The sequence below is a fragment of the Cetorhinus maximus genome, chromosome 12 (genome assembly GCF_964194155.1).
Source record: "Cetorhinus maximus chromosome 12, sCetMax3.hap1.1, whole genome shotgun sequence".
Taxonomy (NCBI): domain Eukaryota; kingdom Metazoa; phylum Chordata; class Chondrichthyes; order Lamniformes; family Cetorhinidae; genus Cetorhinus; species Cetorhinus maximus.
Genome location: NC_135890.1, coordinates 120518035 through 120533916, shown reverse-complemented (window position 1 = coordinate 120533916; position 15882 = coordinate 120518035). Strand labels below are relative to the sequence as shown.

At 47.1% G+C, this 15882-nt stretch overlaps 1 protein-coding gene across 1 annotated transcript in view; it reads left to right on the top strand.

Annotated features, from left to right (window-relative positions):
- Window positions 1-15882, top strand: part of galnt9 (polypeptide N-acetylgalactosaminyltransferase 9) — a 262098-nt gene that overhangs the window by 112207 nt on the left and 134009 nt on the right. Inside the window, exon 6 of the mRNA XM_078552894.1 lies at window positions 2829-2946. Coding sequence (XP_078409020.1) covers window positions 2829-2946 — 118 coding nt within the window. The remainder of the gene's footprint in view (window positions 1-2828; window positions 2947-15882) is intronic.

The window sequence follows — 15882 nt, the reverse complement described above, 5'->3', positions numbered from 1 at the left end:
GGTTATATAGGGAGTGGGGGTAAAGGGTGGTTATAGAGGGAGTGGGGGTAAAGGGAGGTTATAAAGGGAGTGGGGGTAAAGGGAGGTTATACAGTGAGTGGGGGTAAAAGGTGGTTATAGAGGGAGTGGGGGTAAAGGGAGGTTATAAAGGGAGTGGGGGTAAAGGGAGGTTATACAGTGAGTGGGGGTAAAAGGTGGTTATAGAGGGAGTGGGGGTAAAGGGTGGTTATATAGGGAGTGGGGGTAAAGGGAGGTTATAGAGGGAGTGGGGGTAAAGGGAGGTTATACAGTGAGTGGGGGTAAAGGGTGGTTATGGAGGGAGTGGGGGTAAAGGGAGGTTATAGAGGGAGTGGGGGTAAAGGGAGGTTATATAGGGAGTGGGGGTAAAGGGTGGTTATAGAGGGAGTGGGGGTAAAGGGAGGTTATAGAGGGAGTGGGGGTAAAGGGAGGTTATAGAGGGAGTGGGGGTAAAGGGAGGTTATAGAGGGAGTGGGGGTAAAGGGTGGTTATACAGGGGGTGGGGGTAAAGGGTGGTTATAGAGGGAGCGGGGGTAAAGGGAGGTTATACAGAGCAGCAGGAGGATGATTGCAGAATTCCACAGGGATTGATGCTGGGTCCGCTCTTCTACACGAGTTACATTAACAGATTGGATTTGGGAGTTGTCGAATCAATTTCTGAATTTGCAGACGGCACCAGGTTTGGGGCAGGAGTGTAGTTCATACAAAGGAAAAATGTACCAAAATGCAACCTTAAACCTGCAAGAAGAGTACTTAATTGGTGAAGGTATTTCGATATTGGTAACGGCAAGGTGGTGCATTTTGCTAGAAAGATTATATTGCCTGGATAATTAGTGTCGAAGGGCATCAGAAAAGCAAAGGACCCGGGAATTCAGATACACCAATCACTAAACATAGTGACACAGACTAACATGGCCATAAAAAACTAGCAAAACACTGGGGTTCATTTCTAGAGGGCCAGAATGGAAAAACAGGGACGTGATGCTAAACTCTTATCGAGCTTGGTTAGATCACACATGGAGTATGGTACACCATATTATTAAAATGATATAGAGACACTGAAGAAGGTGCAAAAAAGATTTATAGGATGACATCAGAACTGCAAGGTTATTACTAACAGGAAAGATTCAATAAGCCGAGGCTTTTTTTAATCTGGGAAAGAGGATGTTGAAGGGTGACCTAATAGAGATCTTTGAAATTATGGAAGGGTCTCAGTCTGGTAAGATATAGAGAAGGTGTTTCCACTTGAGAGGGAGGTCAAAACTAGGGGCTTTAATTATAAGATAGCTACTAATAAATCTAATAGGGAATTCAGGAGAATCATCTTTACCCAGAGGATAGTGAGTATGTGGAACTCACTACCACCCACAGTGGTTGAGATGAAAAGTAAAGATGTGTTTAAGGGGAAGCTAGATAAACCCATGAAGGGGAAAGAAATAGAACAATATGTTGATAGGGTGATTTTATGTTTTAGGGTATCAGGTTCACTTTGTCTGGCGAACGCTAGCTGTGCCCTTGATATTAACACATTAGTTGGTGCTTGAAACAATACAGGCAGAGGGACCGATTAACTGAACAAACACTGGTAGTTTATTAGAACCAAGAAATGAGGACTAACACCATGTGTGCCTCTTCAATCACCTCCAGCTCTAGACTTACGGTTCCCCAATAAGCCCCCGCTGTGTACCAATGGTCAATACTGTCACATGGTCAACTAACTACAATCTCTTAAAGGTGCACAGCACTCGACTTTGCCACAGGTGAGATGAAGAAAGGTGTGAAGAGGCTCATGTGGAGCATAAATGACAGCATTGCACAGTTAGGCCAAATAGCCTGTTTCTGTGCAGTTGACTAGATGCAAATCAAACCAAAAAATAATTGTAACATAAATGTCTCTCTCCCTCAGAGAAGTTAATACTGTGTTGTCACTGTAAGGATCAGAAAATTATTAAGCAAATCCTGCATGACAACAGTAACTATGCTTCAAAAGTGCTTCATTGGCTGTAAAGCACTTTGGGACATCCTGAGGTTTAGAAAGACGTTATAGGGACGCCAGTCTTGTTCCCTTTCTCTGTGTTTGACATGTTTTTCTTACTCAAGCGAGCTATTCTGAGTTTCTTCACAAGCAAAATTAAAACTGCATCAAAGGTTTCAAAGCTTGATGTTCTATTCAAAACACATGCTATTTCTTCTCTATTTGAATTCAGAAGCTTAGATCGAACGAAAGAGACTGGGATGTGGTAACTATTGGGATTATATGAGGACTTTGGCCGTTCACTGAATTGAGATTTGCATAGCTGTAGTTTGAGAAGGCTGAGCTCCAATATTTTGATTGAATTCACGAGAGAAAGATGAGAATAGCTCCTTGCAAAATAAGAGCTATGTAAAAACAAAACCATCAGGAAATTTACTAAAAAGATATTTCCATGATCAGTTCTGCTTAGTGCTCTGTACATCTATAGATGTTGATGGACCTGTTGTGTATTTGCTAGCAGTTTTTGTGTTTATCTGAAACTTAATATTTTTTAAAACTCCAGCGATCTACACCAGCTCCAGCAGCCTGTAATTTGGAAATTGTGTGCAAACAGCTCAATTTCATAGAATCGTAGAATCACACAGCACAGAAGGAGGCCATTCAGCCCATTGTGCCAATGCCAGCTGTTTGAAGGAGCTATCCAATTGGTCTGATTCTGCCTGTCTCGTTCCCCACAGCCCTGCAAATATTCTCCTCCTCGAGTATTAAAATCATTCGGTAAACGTCTCCTAATGATTCTAATGGTATTTCTGTCCCCTCTTTCTGTGCACGGCAGGACACCTGCAATGATTGGCTGTTCATTTGTGGTTCATCGGGAGTACTTTGGCGAAATCGGTCTCCTGGATCCTGGGATGGAGATTTACGGAGGAGAAAATATTGAACTAGGCATGAGGGTGAGTAAGACAGATGTAGATTGCCACTGTGTGTTCAGAGGTGGCCAGTTAAACTATGGATTTCATATTCTCTCCGTTATGGAATCAAAATTTCACAGCTGCTCAAGCCAATCGAATTTCAGCAAAAAGAGAAACAGTATTCATTTGGGAAAGGGGAATTGATCACTATGTCTAATAGACTGCTCATTATTTACTCCAAGACCCATTAAAATATTACAGCAAGTTACATTTCTCCTCATTGGGTCATTGAGAGGACAAAGTTAGTTCTTTGAGAGAGATTATTTTTCCATACGATGTCGCTCCTGCCACATGTTCTGTTGGTCTCTCAGACCTGGTTTTGTAACTGTTCAAAATGACACATATACAATTCGTTGAGTTTTATTTTGTGGAAAAGATTGTTTCTTTTAGATTAACTCGCAGGACACGGACGTCACCGGGAAAGCCGCCATTTATCTCCCATCCTGAATTGCCCTTGGGAAGTTGACAGGGATGGAGGTCTGTAGTGAAGTTGACAGGGATGGAGGTCTGTAGTGAAGTTGACGGATGGAGGTCTGTAGCGATGTTGACAGGGATGGAGGTCTGTAGCGAAGTTGACAGGGATGGAGGTCTGTAGTGAAGTTGACAGGGATGGAGGTCTGTAGTGATGTTGACAGGGATGGAGGTCTGTAGCGATGTTGACAGGGATGGAGGTCTGTAGTGAAGTTGACAGGGATGGAGGTCTGTAGTGAAGTTGACAGGGAGGGAGGTCTGTAGTGAAGTTGACAGGGATGGAGGTCTGTAGCGAGGTTGACAGGGATGCAGGTCTGTAGTGAAGTTGACAGGGGTGGAGGTCTGTAGTGAAGTTGACAGGGGTAGAGGTCTGTAGTGAAGTTGACAGGGATGGAGGTCTGTAGTGAAGTTGACAGGGATAGAGGTCTGTAGTGAAGTTGACAGGGATGGAGGTCTGTAGTGAAGTTGACAGGGATGGAGGTCTGTAGCGAAGTTGACAGGGATGGAGGTCTGTAGCGAAGTTGACAGGGGTGGAGGTCTGTAGTGAAGTTGACAGGGATGGAGGTCTGTAGTGAAGTTGACAGGGATGGAGGTCTGTAGTGAAGTTGACAGGGATGGAGGTCTGTAGCGAAGTTGACAGGGGTGGAGGTCTGTAGTGAAGTTGACAGGGATGGAGGTCTGTAGTGAAGTTGACAGGGATGGAGGTCTGTAGTGAAGTTGACAGGGATGGAGGTCTGTAGTGAAGTTGACAGGGATGGAGGTCTGTAGTGAAGTTGACAGGGATGGAGGTCTGTAGCTAAGTTGACAGGGATGGAGGTCTGTAGCGAAGTTGACAGGGATGGAGGTCTGTTGTGAAGTTGACAGGGATGGAGGTCTGTAGTGAAGTTGACAGGGATGGAGGTCTATAGTGAAGTTGACGGATGGAGGTTTGTAGCGAATTTGACGGATGGAGGTCTGTAGTGAAGTTGACAGGGATGGAGGTCTGTAGTGAAGTTGACAGGGATGGAGGCCTGTAGTGAAGTTGACAGGGATGGAGGTCTGTAGCGATTTGATGCAACCCTGTGGCTTGTGAGGCAAGTTCAGAAGGTAGTCAAGAGCCAACCACATTTGTATGGGACCAAACCAGATTCGAGCAGCAGGCTCCCTTCCCTAAAGAAAGAGCTTGAATTTATATAGTGCCTCTCACATCCTCAGGACATCCCTCAGCATTTTACTCCAATAACGTATTTTTGAAGTTTTGTAGTTGCTGTTGTAACCATTTTGTCAGTTGTAATTCAGTGGGAGTAAGAAAATTGCAGGTTCAAGTCCCACTCCAGAGACTTGAGCACAGAAGTCAAAACTGACAGTACTGCAGGAGTGTTGCACTGTCAGAGGTGCCGTATTTTGGATAAGACATTAAAGCAAGGCTCTATCTGCCTCCTCAGGTGGACGTAAGAGATCCCACAGCCACTATTTCAAGAAGAGCAGGGGAGTTCTCCCTGGTGTTCTGACCAATATTTATTACTCAATCAACATCACCAAAATAGATTATCTCGTTATGATTCCGTTACTGTTTGTGGGAGCTTGCTATGCACAAATTGGCTGCCAATTTTCCTACATTCCAATAGTGGCTTCAGTACAGAAAGCACCTCATTAACTGTAAAACACTTTGGGGTATCCTGTGGTCATGAAAGCTGCTATATTCACGCAAGTCTTTCTTTTCTATGTTTAGTATTGGAAGCGAGACAACCAAAATATGCAGAGCAAGATCCCACAAACGACAATGTGATAAGTTGCTATACAATCTATGTTAGCTATGGGTTGAGTGATAGACATTGACCTGGACACTAGGGAGAACTCCCATGCTCTTTTACTATTGTGATGAGAAAGGATAGGCTCTTGGTTTAACACCTCTTCTAAAAGACAGCACCTCTGACAATCGAGTGCTCCCTCAGTACCGCTAACAAAGGACCAGCCAGGGTTATGCGCTCAAGTCTCTGGAATGGGGACTTGGAGCCACAACATTGTAAGGGCCATTGCAGCTCTTGAGGCAGTCCAACAGCTTCATGGTCACTTTAACTGCAGCCCCCCTGTCCCCCACTCCCTAGATACCAATCACCAACCTCACCCCCCTCCCCAAAACAACGGTTGACACTTGTGCCTATCTGTAAGGCTTTGTGTCGCCTGTTGTTCACTGTATCAGATACAGCCTGGGAAAGGAAAAACTACCAATGTTGGGGGGGGGTGGTGGGGGAATTCCCTGGAGGATTCCCAATGGGAAAGATTCCCTAGAGGATTCCCAGTGGGAAGGGTTCCCAATGGAGACCTGCCTGGGGCCCCTTGTCCACCATTGTCCCTGGAAAGGGCTGATCTTTGGAGATCGGAACCCTGGCGTCTTCTGGTAACTCCTGGAGAAGGTAGGAGGGCTCCTCCTGACTCCTATTGAAAGAACATGGGCCATTCCTCCACCCCATGCCCACCCATTCCCCCCATCCTGTCTCCCCAGCCAGCAATTGCTCTCCCTCCCAGGCCCCTGCCCTGACCACCAATACCTCCCCCGCCGATCCTCCCCAGCCTATCGATGGAACCCAGCCCCAACCTGAGGCCCATTACCGTGGATGCCTCAGGCTTTATTATTAAGACACAATGATTGTACAGTGCAGCACTGACCACCCAGTCCCCCACCCCTCCCGAGCACCCAGAAATGAGTGCACCCGAATTCCTAACTATAATGTTGCTGAGGAAGCGGTGAAAGACATCTCATAAGAAATAGGAACAGTAGGCCATTCGGCCCCTCGAGCCTGCTCCGCCATTCAATAATATTGTGGCTGATCTTCTTGTGTTTCGATGTCCACATTCCCTTCTACCCCCCATGACCTTTGATTCCCTTGCCTAACAAGAATCTATCTACCTCTGCCTTAAAAATATTCAATGACCCCACCTCCACCGCCTTCTGAGGCAGAGAGTTCCAAAGCCTGGCAGAACCAGGAATCCACAATGAGTAAGACTTTAGTGAGAAAGCAGAGAGGCCTGAGAGGCTTTGCATTTCAACATAATCCCTAATTAAATAGAGGGCCATTAGCCATCGTAGGAAGCGAATGTTCATGGCCAATCTCTTTATAGAAAGCTCCAGAGAAACCATAAAAGGCCATTTCCTTTGATTGAAGTTATTGGCCAATGAGTAAGCCACACACAACAGAAGGTTTTTAAAGTCGGAGATTCTCGGTGAGCATGTTTGTGTCAGGGATTGTGATACGACGACAGTTATTGGATTTGTGATCCAGAGGCCTGGACTAGTGATCTGGAAACATGGCCACCAAATTCCACCATGTAAATTTAAAGTGAATTAATTAAATACGCCTGGAATAAAAAGTTCGTCTCCGTAATGGCAACCGTGAAACCATTGCTGACTGTTGTAAGAACCCATCTGGTTCGCTAATGCCCTTGACGGAAGGAAATCTGCCATCCTTAACCGGCCAGGTCTACATGTGACTCCAGACCCACAGCGATCTGAGTGGCTCTTTACTGCCCCTCTAAAACGGCCTCCCTACCCTCCCATCTGTATTGAAGGAGGCAGCTCAGCACCACATTCTCAAGGGCAACTCGGGTGGTGTCGTAAATAGTGACCCTACCAGCAACAACCCATGAATGGCTGAGTCAATCAGGTGCCAGCAACCTCAGTGAATGGGGTCTTGGCTAGAGCTATGCCAACTCAGGACATAACCCCACACCTCCAGAGGCAACTTAGGCAACCCCCCAGAAGTCCATGGCTATTGTAACCCGTGAGAGCTGACCCTCCAGGACTGACCCTGTTACATCTCCACATGTGCATAGGCAGGCATACACCATTCACAACAACAACTTGTATTCATATAGCACCTTTAACTTAGTAAAAACGTTCCAAGACATTTCACAGGAGTGATTATCAATCAAAGTTTGACACTGAGGCACACAAGGGGACATTAGGGCAGGTGACCAAAAGCTTGATCAAAGAGCTGGGTTTCAAAGGAATAGAGAGGAGTGGGCAGGTTTAGGGAGATAATTCCAGAGCCTGGAATCCAGGCAGCTTAAGGCACGGCCACCAATGGCGGAGCAATGGGAATCAGGTATGCCCGTGAGGCCAGAGTTATAGGAGTGCAGAGAGCTGGGAGAGTTGTAGGGCTGGAGGAGGTTACTGAGATAGGGAGGGGGAGGTGAGGCTATGGAGGGATTTGAAAACAACGATGAGAATTTTGAAATCCCAACATTGTTGGACCTTATACTATATTGGCCCAGGTCTTGCAGTCTCTGGATAGTCGAAGATAGTGGGCAGAATTCTGTCACGTGAGCAGGGACACGTTATTAATGAAAAACTAAAGTTTTTATTTTACTTTTTATTTGCTTTTGGAAACCTCATCCTGCCCGTGGATGAGGTTTCCAAATAAATGCAAAGGCCACGTGGCCTTTTCACCTGCCCGCCAACCGCTTACGTTAATTGATAATTTAATGGCCTTAATGGGCATTTAATTCTCAGCGGGCACACTGCCGGATCCGGCACACGAAAGCCAAGCAAACTGTTGCGTTGACGTTGGCACGCTCGGCTGATGTCAGCACGTGTCACTTCACGCTCGAGCAAATGATTCCGCCCAGTACTCCCCAAGATGCGCTCGGGAAGCCATTGGAAGTCCCAGTGCACCGACTCAGTGGAAGTTGCCGGGGAACCTTGAACAACCGGCGAGTAATTCCCCTGCTCCGCTGGACCCTCTGCAAACTTCCCCAGCTCTGAGTTAGAGCCGGAGACGTCGGACAGTTCCAACTTACTTACCTGGATAGTTGTCCAGGAAAACCCCAGGCTAGGAATCGTGCGACGAGTAACTCACCTCCTGACTCCCCAAAGCCTGTCCACCATCTACAAGGTACAAGTCAGGAGTGTGATGGAATACTCCCCACTTACCCGGATGAGTGCAGCTCCAACAACACTCCAGAAGCTCAACACCATCCAGGACAAAGCAGCCCCGCTTGATTGGCACCACATCCACAGACATTCACTCCCTCCACCACTGACGCACAGTAGCAGCAGTGTGTACCATCCACAAGATGCACTGCAGGAATTCACCAAGGCTCCTTCAACAGCACCTTCCAAACCCACGACCATTACCATCTGGAAGGACAAGGGCAGCAGATAGATGGGAACACCACCACCTGGAAGTTCCCCTCCAAGTCACTCACCATCCTGACTTGAAAATATATCACCGTTCCTTCATTGTCGCTGGTCAAAATCCTGGAAGTCCCTCCCTAACAGTACTGTGGATGTACCTACACCACAGGGACTGCAGCGGTTCATGAAGGCAGCTCACCACCACCTTCTCAAGGGCAGCTAGGGATGGGCAATAAATGCTGGCCCAACCAGTGATGCCCACATTCCATGCACGTGCACACACACATACAAACATGCATGTGCACACAAATATATGTGCGTGCACACACACAAATATGCTCACATGTGCACACACGTGCACACAGACACATATATAAATACACACATACATATAAACATGCATGCACGCACACAAATGCACACACACAGGCACACACACAAACACATATACACATAAACACGCACACACACAAATGCACACACACATAAACACACACAAACATGTGCACACAGACACACACGCATACAATTGCGCGCACGAGCACACGCATGCACACATACTCAAACACGCACACACACACAAATGCACACAGACAAATGCATGCATGCACACACACACAAACATACATGCACACATGTGTGCTTACATAAACACATGCACACATGCGCGCACACAAAAACACACACACACAAAAACACACATACACATAAACAAACACACACTCACAAACAAACATGTGCACACGCACACATACAGGCACCACACATACACAAGCATGCGCGCACGTTCTCAAGAAAACATGCGTACGCACACACATGCACAAATACGCTTGCATACACACGTGTGCACACTCACAAATGCGCACACAAATACACACAAACACATGCGCACACAAACACATGAACGACCGTGTACACAAACATGCGCATACACACACACATCAACACACACGCAGAAACATGCATGAACATACGCACACACACAAACATGCACACACCCAAAAACTTACACGCACACATGCACACACAAACACATGCACACACATGCGCATGCACACGTGTGTGCAAATACAAAAACACACACAAACATGCGCACACATACAGAAACATGCACGCGCATCCTTGCACACACAAACGCACGCACACATGAACAAACGTGCACACACACAAACACACAAACATGTGCACACACACACACAAACGTGCACACCCACATTAACACTCACACACATAAAGACGCACACGCACACACACATACAAACACATGCATACACACATGCACACACATTCACACACAAACATGTACACACACAAACACACGCACAGACACGTGCACACATACACACACAAACATACTCACACCCACATTAACACTCACACACATACAAACACACACAAACATGCACGCGCATGCACACATAAACATACAAACACACACACATTCACACACACACATAAATAGACACACACAAACACTTATGCATGCACACACACAAACATGCGCACACACACACAAACACACGCACACATACACAAACCTGCACGCGTGCACACACACAAATGTGCACATGCGCACACACACACACAGAAAGGCGCACACACACCTGCACATGCACAAACATGCACACACATACATACACACAAACACGTGCACACCTACACTAACACATGCTCACACACACAGAAACGTGCACACACACACACACACCTGCACATGCACAAACATGCACACACACATACACACAAACACGTGCACACCTACACTAACACACACACATAAACATGCATACACACAAACACACACACACAAATGTGCACAAACAGGCACACACACACGTGCAGACACACATGCACACACACAGGTGCGCACACACACACACAGACGCACTCACACAAACGTGTGCGCGCACACACACATAAACATGCGCACACATACACAAATATGCGCACACTTGCACAGATACACACACACAAACACACAAACAGTGCACGTGCATGCACACAAGCACACATGCACCCACATTAACACACATACACATAAACACACACACACACACAAAAACATGCAAGCGCCCACACATACACAAAAATGTGCACACACAAACACACATCCACACACACACAAACGTGCGCACACACACAAACACATGTACACACATACACAAATATGCGCACATGCACACATGCACAAATGCGCACACACACACTAACACACACACATAAACATGCATACACACACGCACACACATACAAGCATACACACACACACATACACAAATATGTGCACACTTGCACAGATACACAAATACACAAACAGCGCACGTGCATGCACACACACAAACACACACACACCCACATTAACGCACATATACATAAACACACATACACACACAAAAACATGCAAGCACACGCACACATGCACAAAAATGTGCACACACAAACACACATACACAAATATGCGCATGCGTGCACACACAAACACGTGCGCACACACATAAACACGCACACACACATGCACACACATGTACACAAATATGCGCACACTCACAAACACATGTGCACACATACACAAATATGCGCACGCGTGCACACACAAACACGTGCGCGCACACATAAACACACACACACACATATGCACACACATGCACACAAACATGCGCACACTCACACACACACAAACACACACACACACACACAGACTCTCAATGGGTACTTATTCATGCAGAGATTTACATTGTCCCAGCTGACATTCCTTTTACTGTTGAAGAGTCATACGGACTCGAAACGTTAACTGTGTTCCTCTCCGCAGATGCTGTCAGACCTGCTGAGTTTTTCCAGCTATTTTTGTTTTTGTTTCCTTTTGAAGAAGTCCTTTTACTTCACAATGGTGAATAAAAAGCACTGTGCCAGCTACAAGTCCGTTTGACTGACAAGACAGTAATAGATCAAGGACAAATGCTCTGAATCTTTCAGCTTCACTGCCTGCTCACTTTATTAAGCTGCATTAGCCCGCATTGCAGTTACAGGTCACACAGTAAATTGGTTCAGTCATTCTCAGCTGTCAGACTCTCACTCCGAGTGGCAGTGAGCTTTTACAAACTAGATTCCTGCCAGTCGTGAGAGCCGCCTGGGACAACATTCAACCCACTAAAAGATTGCAGGATGGACGCAAGGGGCAGGATTTTTTGTTGGGCGGGCGCACGCGATCGGCGGGCCCGGGAGAGGCTGGGGAACGCTGGCTACGATTGGCCCTCCGACTGCCATTTCACGCAGGCTGGCCAGTCACCGGTCAGTGCGGAATGCGCGCTGAGAGGCTCAGCGCTGTCGGGGTGGGGGTGGGGGGTGCGGGAGGAGGGCGAGCGCGGGTGTGGGGGGGAGAGCGCTCACAGAAAGATCCCCGAAGACAGAGCTCTGCCTCAGGGAGCAACCGAAAACCAAGGATCCCAGAAACTGGAAAAAACCAGTGTCCAAGCTGCACAGCCAATCACCTGAAAATGTAGGTGATGAAAACGCGGGGCACAGAAAATTCTTATTTTAATTTATGACGAAAACCTCATCCCGCTCACTGTACCATAGCGTTGGACGGTCAATGAACAATCTCTGTTCACTGCGCTGTCAATGGGCTTCCTCGCCCTCCTAACGGTCGGCGGGTGCGCACTAAACTCAGAAGCGCGCCCGCCGACCGAAATATCACACGAGCGCGTGATGGCGTCAGGACGCTCACCCGATGTCACCACGCGCTACTTTACACTGGGACGGGTCGGGCACGCGCCCGCCCACTCAGCGAAAAATTCCCCCCAACCACGACGAAAAAAGTAAACACGCGACCGTTGCGATGTGCGTGCTGGACAGGTCAGCGTGAACTGCGGGGTCGGGGGTCAGAGTGCTACTGCGCGTAAAGGTAGACGACACAGCATCCAATTAAAATGGAATTAAAAAGCTGGTATCTGTAATGATGACCATGAAACTTTTCATCGATTGTTGTAAAAAAACCCACCTGGTTCATTAATGTCCTTTAAGGGAAGGAAATCTGCCGTCCTTACCTGGGTCTGGGCCTGCATGTGACTCCAGACCCACAGCAGTGTGGTTGACTCTTAACTGCCCTCTGAAATAATCTAGCAAGCTGCTCAATGGAATAGGGATGGGCATTTAACGCTGACCTTCCAATGAAGCCCACATCCCAGGAACGAGGGCGCTACCAGGTGAATTTGGAATGACTGAATACTGAACGATAGTATTTTTTGACAATGTGCCAGAACTACTCCTCAGTGGCAGGTCCACGAAAAGGCGAATGGTAGATTCAGAATTTCTCTCAGGAAAAGAGAATTTCAAAAATAGCTTTCTGTGCGCTTGCCGAGATCTCTTGTGCATCAAATGATGAGGTCATTCTCAGTGAAGTAGGTGGTGTGTTGCTGTCCATTCCTCCAGGTGGTGCATCAATGGCATCCAACCCCAGCTTGGATTCTCTGGGCTAGTTTAGCATGGTCTTGCTTTCCAATATGGAGCCTAAGTAGACAGGCTGAAGTCAGGGCTATCCCATTGGCAGGCCCAGTCCTGTGGGTAACTCTTGTAGCACCAGAAAGTGAAGGGGTTGCATCTAAACAGATGTCGGTGGGGGGGGCGCCGTGCGGGACAGGGTGCTGTCAACAGTAGCTTGGGGGGTTGGTGGTGGTAGCACCCTCCCTTCTGAGCCAGAAGGTCAGGGGTTTGGGCTATATTGAAATCTGTTTCAGGTTAATGAGTCTTCATGACATGCAAGTGTATCACATGGACAAACCCACCACCACAGGTCCTGGCCATTTTTGTCATGCTGTCAACATGCTATTGAACTTATTGCTGCATCTCAACTCGCTGTGGGGAAATCAGAATTTCCCATCCCACATAATTCAGTCACCCCCTCACGCCACGCTTTCTGCTCTTGTTGGCTCCATAAAAAACCCCCCACTGAGCCACAGCGGACACATCAGGACCGAGTCTTCAGACTAATCTGAGGGCCACTGTGGGTTGTGCAAACCAGTGAGGACCGTACTATCATATTAGAATATCGTTGGCATCGTTTGTTGAACCGCTCCAGGTTAACCAGCCTGAAGCAACACACTTCATTAAAATGAATGGGACTGCTCTGATATTGGCAACTCCATCATTGACAAGACTGAGAGAGGAACGAAGACTTCGTTCCCTGCCTTTCCAAAGTGTCTTTCGTGACCCCAGGATGACCCAAAGCCATTGAGTCATTATCCAATGCATAAATCCTCCTCCTTAGACAGTAATGTGTCACATTAATAACTGATTCTCGTTTTATTGGATTTCTGCCAAGGTTAATGTGCTCGTCAAACCATTTCCCGAGTCTATAAACATCGGATCACTATCTTTAAATAAATCAAAAAACTCCCTGAATGACAGGAGTGGTTGAATTTCTTACTGTTCTGTAAACCATTAATCCATGTTCATTTACTCCTTGAGGAGTAATGTAGGTCGTATGTGACTTGCTCGTTCCATCGAAGTTAAGGTTGACTCCCCATTCAGAGTGCCGAGGGCAGATTGTATTATTATAGCACAGGTGCGCTACACAGTTGGTGTAGTCACAGTGTATGAAATTGATGCTTTTGCCGCTTACAGTGTTTTCGGACTGTAAATGAGCGAGGTTCCCTTAACCACAGCTCAGTGGTCAGCCCGCACATCGGTCAGTCAGCAAGCTGTGGGCTCAAGTCTCAGTTCAGAGGTGTAAGTCTACAATCGAGGCTGACACTTCCTGTACAGAACGGAGGGGGTACTGCACTGAGACGTTAGACTGAGACACCCGCCCTCTCAGAAGATCCCGTGGGCTTCTGTTTTGAAGATGAGCGGGGGAGTTCGCCCCCCCACCCCTGTGTCCAGCCAATATTTATCCTTCAAATAACATCACTAAAAACAAATGATCTTATTTCTTAAGATAAAAGCAAAATGCTGCAGATTCTGGAAGTCTGAAATAAAAACAGGGAATGCTGGAAAAACTCAGCAGATCTGGCAGCGTCTGTGGAGTGGGAAACAGAGTTAACGTTTCGAGTCTGTGTGATTTATCTTCAGATTATTTCTTTTCTTATTATTTCTTAATATATCTTCTTATTTCTTTTGTCACTGTGGGAATTCACTGCCTGCAAATTCTTTGCTGTGATTCCAACAGTAATCGCACTTCATAAGTATTTGGATGTGATGGAGTCAGGAAAACAAAGTCCTTCCTTTCCTCGTGACTGGTTATCTGACAATATCTCACTCAGGCAGAGGGGCACATTAGAGCCTGCTTGCCACCTACCCACTGTGTTTCCTTCTCAGGATTCTGGTGTCTGTCCTCAACAAGAGCAAAGCAAAGCCTTTGCTAGTCAGCTAAATCTCCGCCCCGCTGGTGGCAAAGGCTGGGGACGAGTCCGGAACTGAAAGTCTCTCCGCTTTCAATGCTGGTGGTGAACGAGAGGGAGAAATTGCAAAAGATGTAAAACTGGCAGAAAGTGATCCAAGTGGTAACGGGAGCAATGATGGAATAATATTTTTGATGGAAATCCAATCACTGGAAGAGGACTCATCAACAACATTCAGCTGACACTGGCTGCAATAATGCTGTAAAGAAAGAAAGGCTTGCATTTATATAGCACCTTTCATGACCTCAGGAAGTCCCAAAGTATTTTCGAGCCAGTGAAGTAATTTCGAAGTGTAGTTACTATGGTAATGGAGGTGTGTCCAACAGCTCGATATGATGTGACTGGGAAATGTTAGGGGCATGTAAAAGTGTGTGGGCGAAGAGAATTAGTATGCTTTTTGCTTTTGCTGCTAGTTTGCTTCTCATTTTCAGCCCACACTGCTGGCTAGCAGCAATGTGGGAAAGAGAGCCAAACGTGTCAATCTCAGTGCACAGCCTCTCCATCGGCAAGTCCTCAGCTGTGCCTCCTCATGGGGACGCACAGAAACCGGGTCCCTCACAGCCCCAGGGTAAAGCTTCAGAGGAACTCAGGAGGTTTGGCCCCCAGACATGCAGTGTGTAAGGCCAATGACATGTGGACCCGCCCTGGTGCTCATGAACCAAACTCCCAGCTCTGGGTGAGTAGCCCCTCTGCCTTGTGGACACCCCGGGAGAGCTGAAGGCTAACGGAGTAAAACCCTGACAAAAAACCTGGAGTGGAGCCCAGAGGCGGACTGATGCCTAATTCGGTCATCATTCCAGCAACTCCTGCAACCAAGCCCGGGCCAAACTTAGTGCTTTGCATTCCTTTGGACTCAACCAGGGAGATCGAGAGGGGGGACCCTGATGTTTGGGCAGCCCAGGGGTCTCCATAAATTTTGCCCAGGCTTGTGCCCTG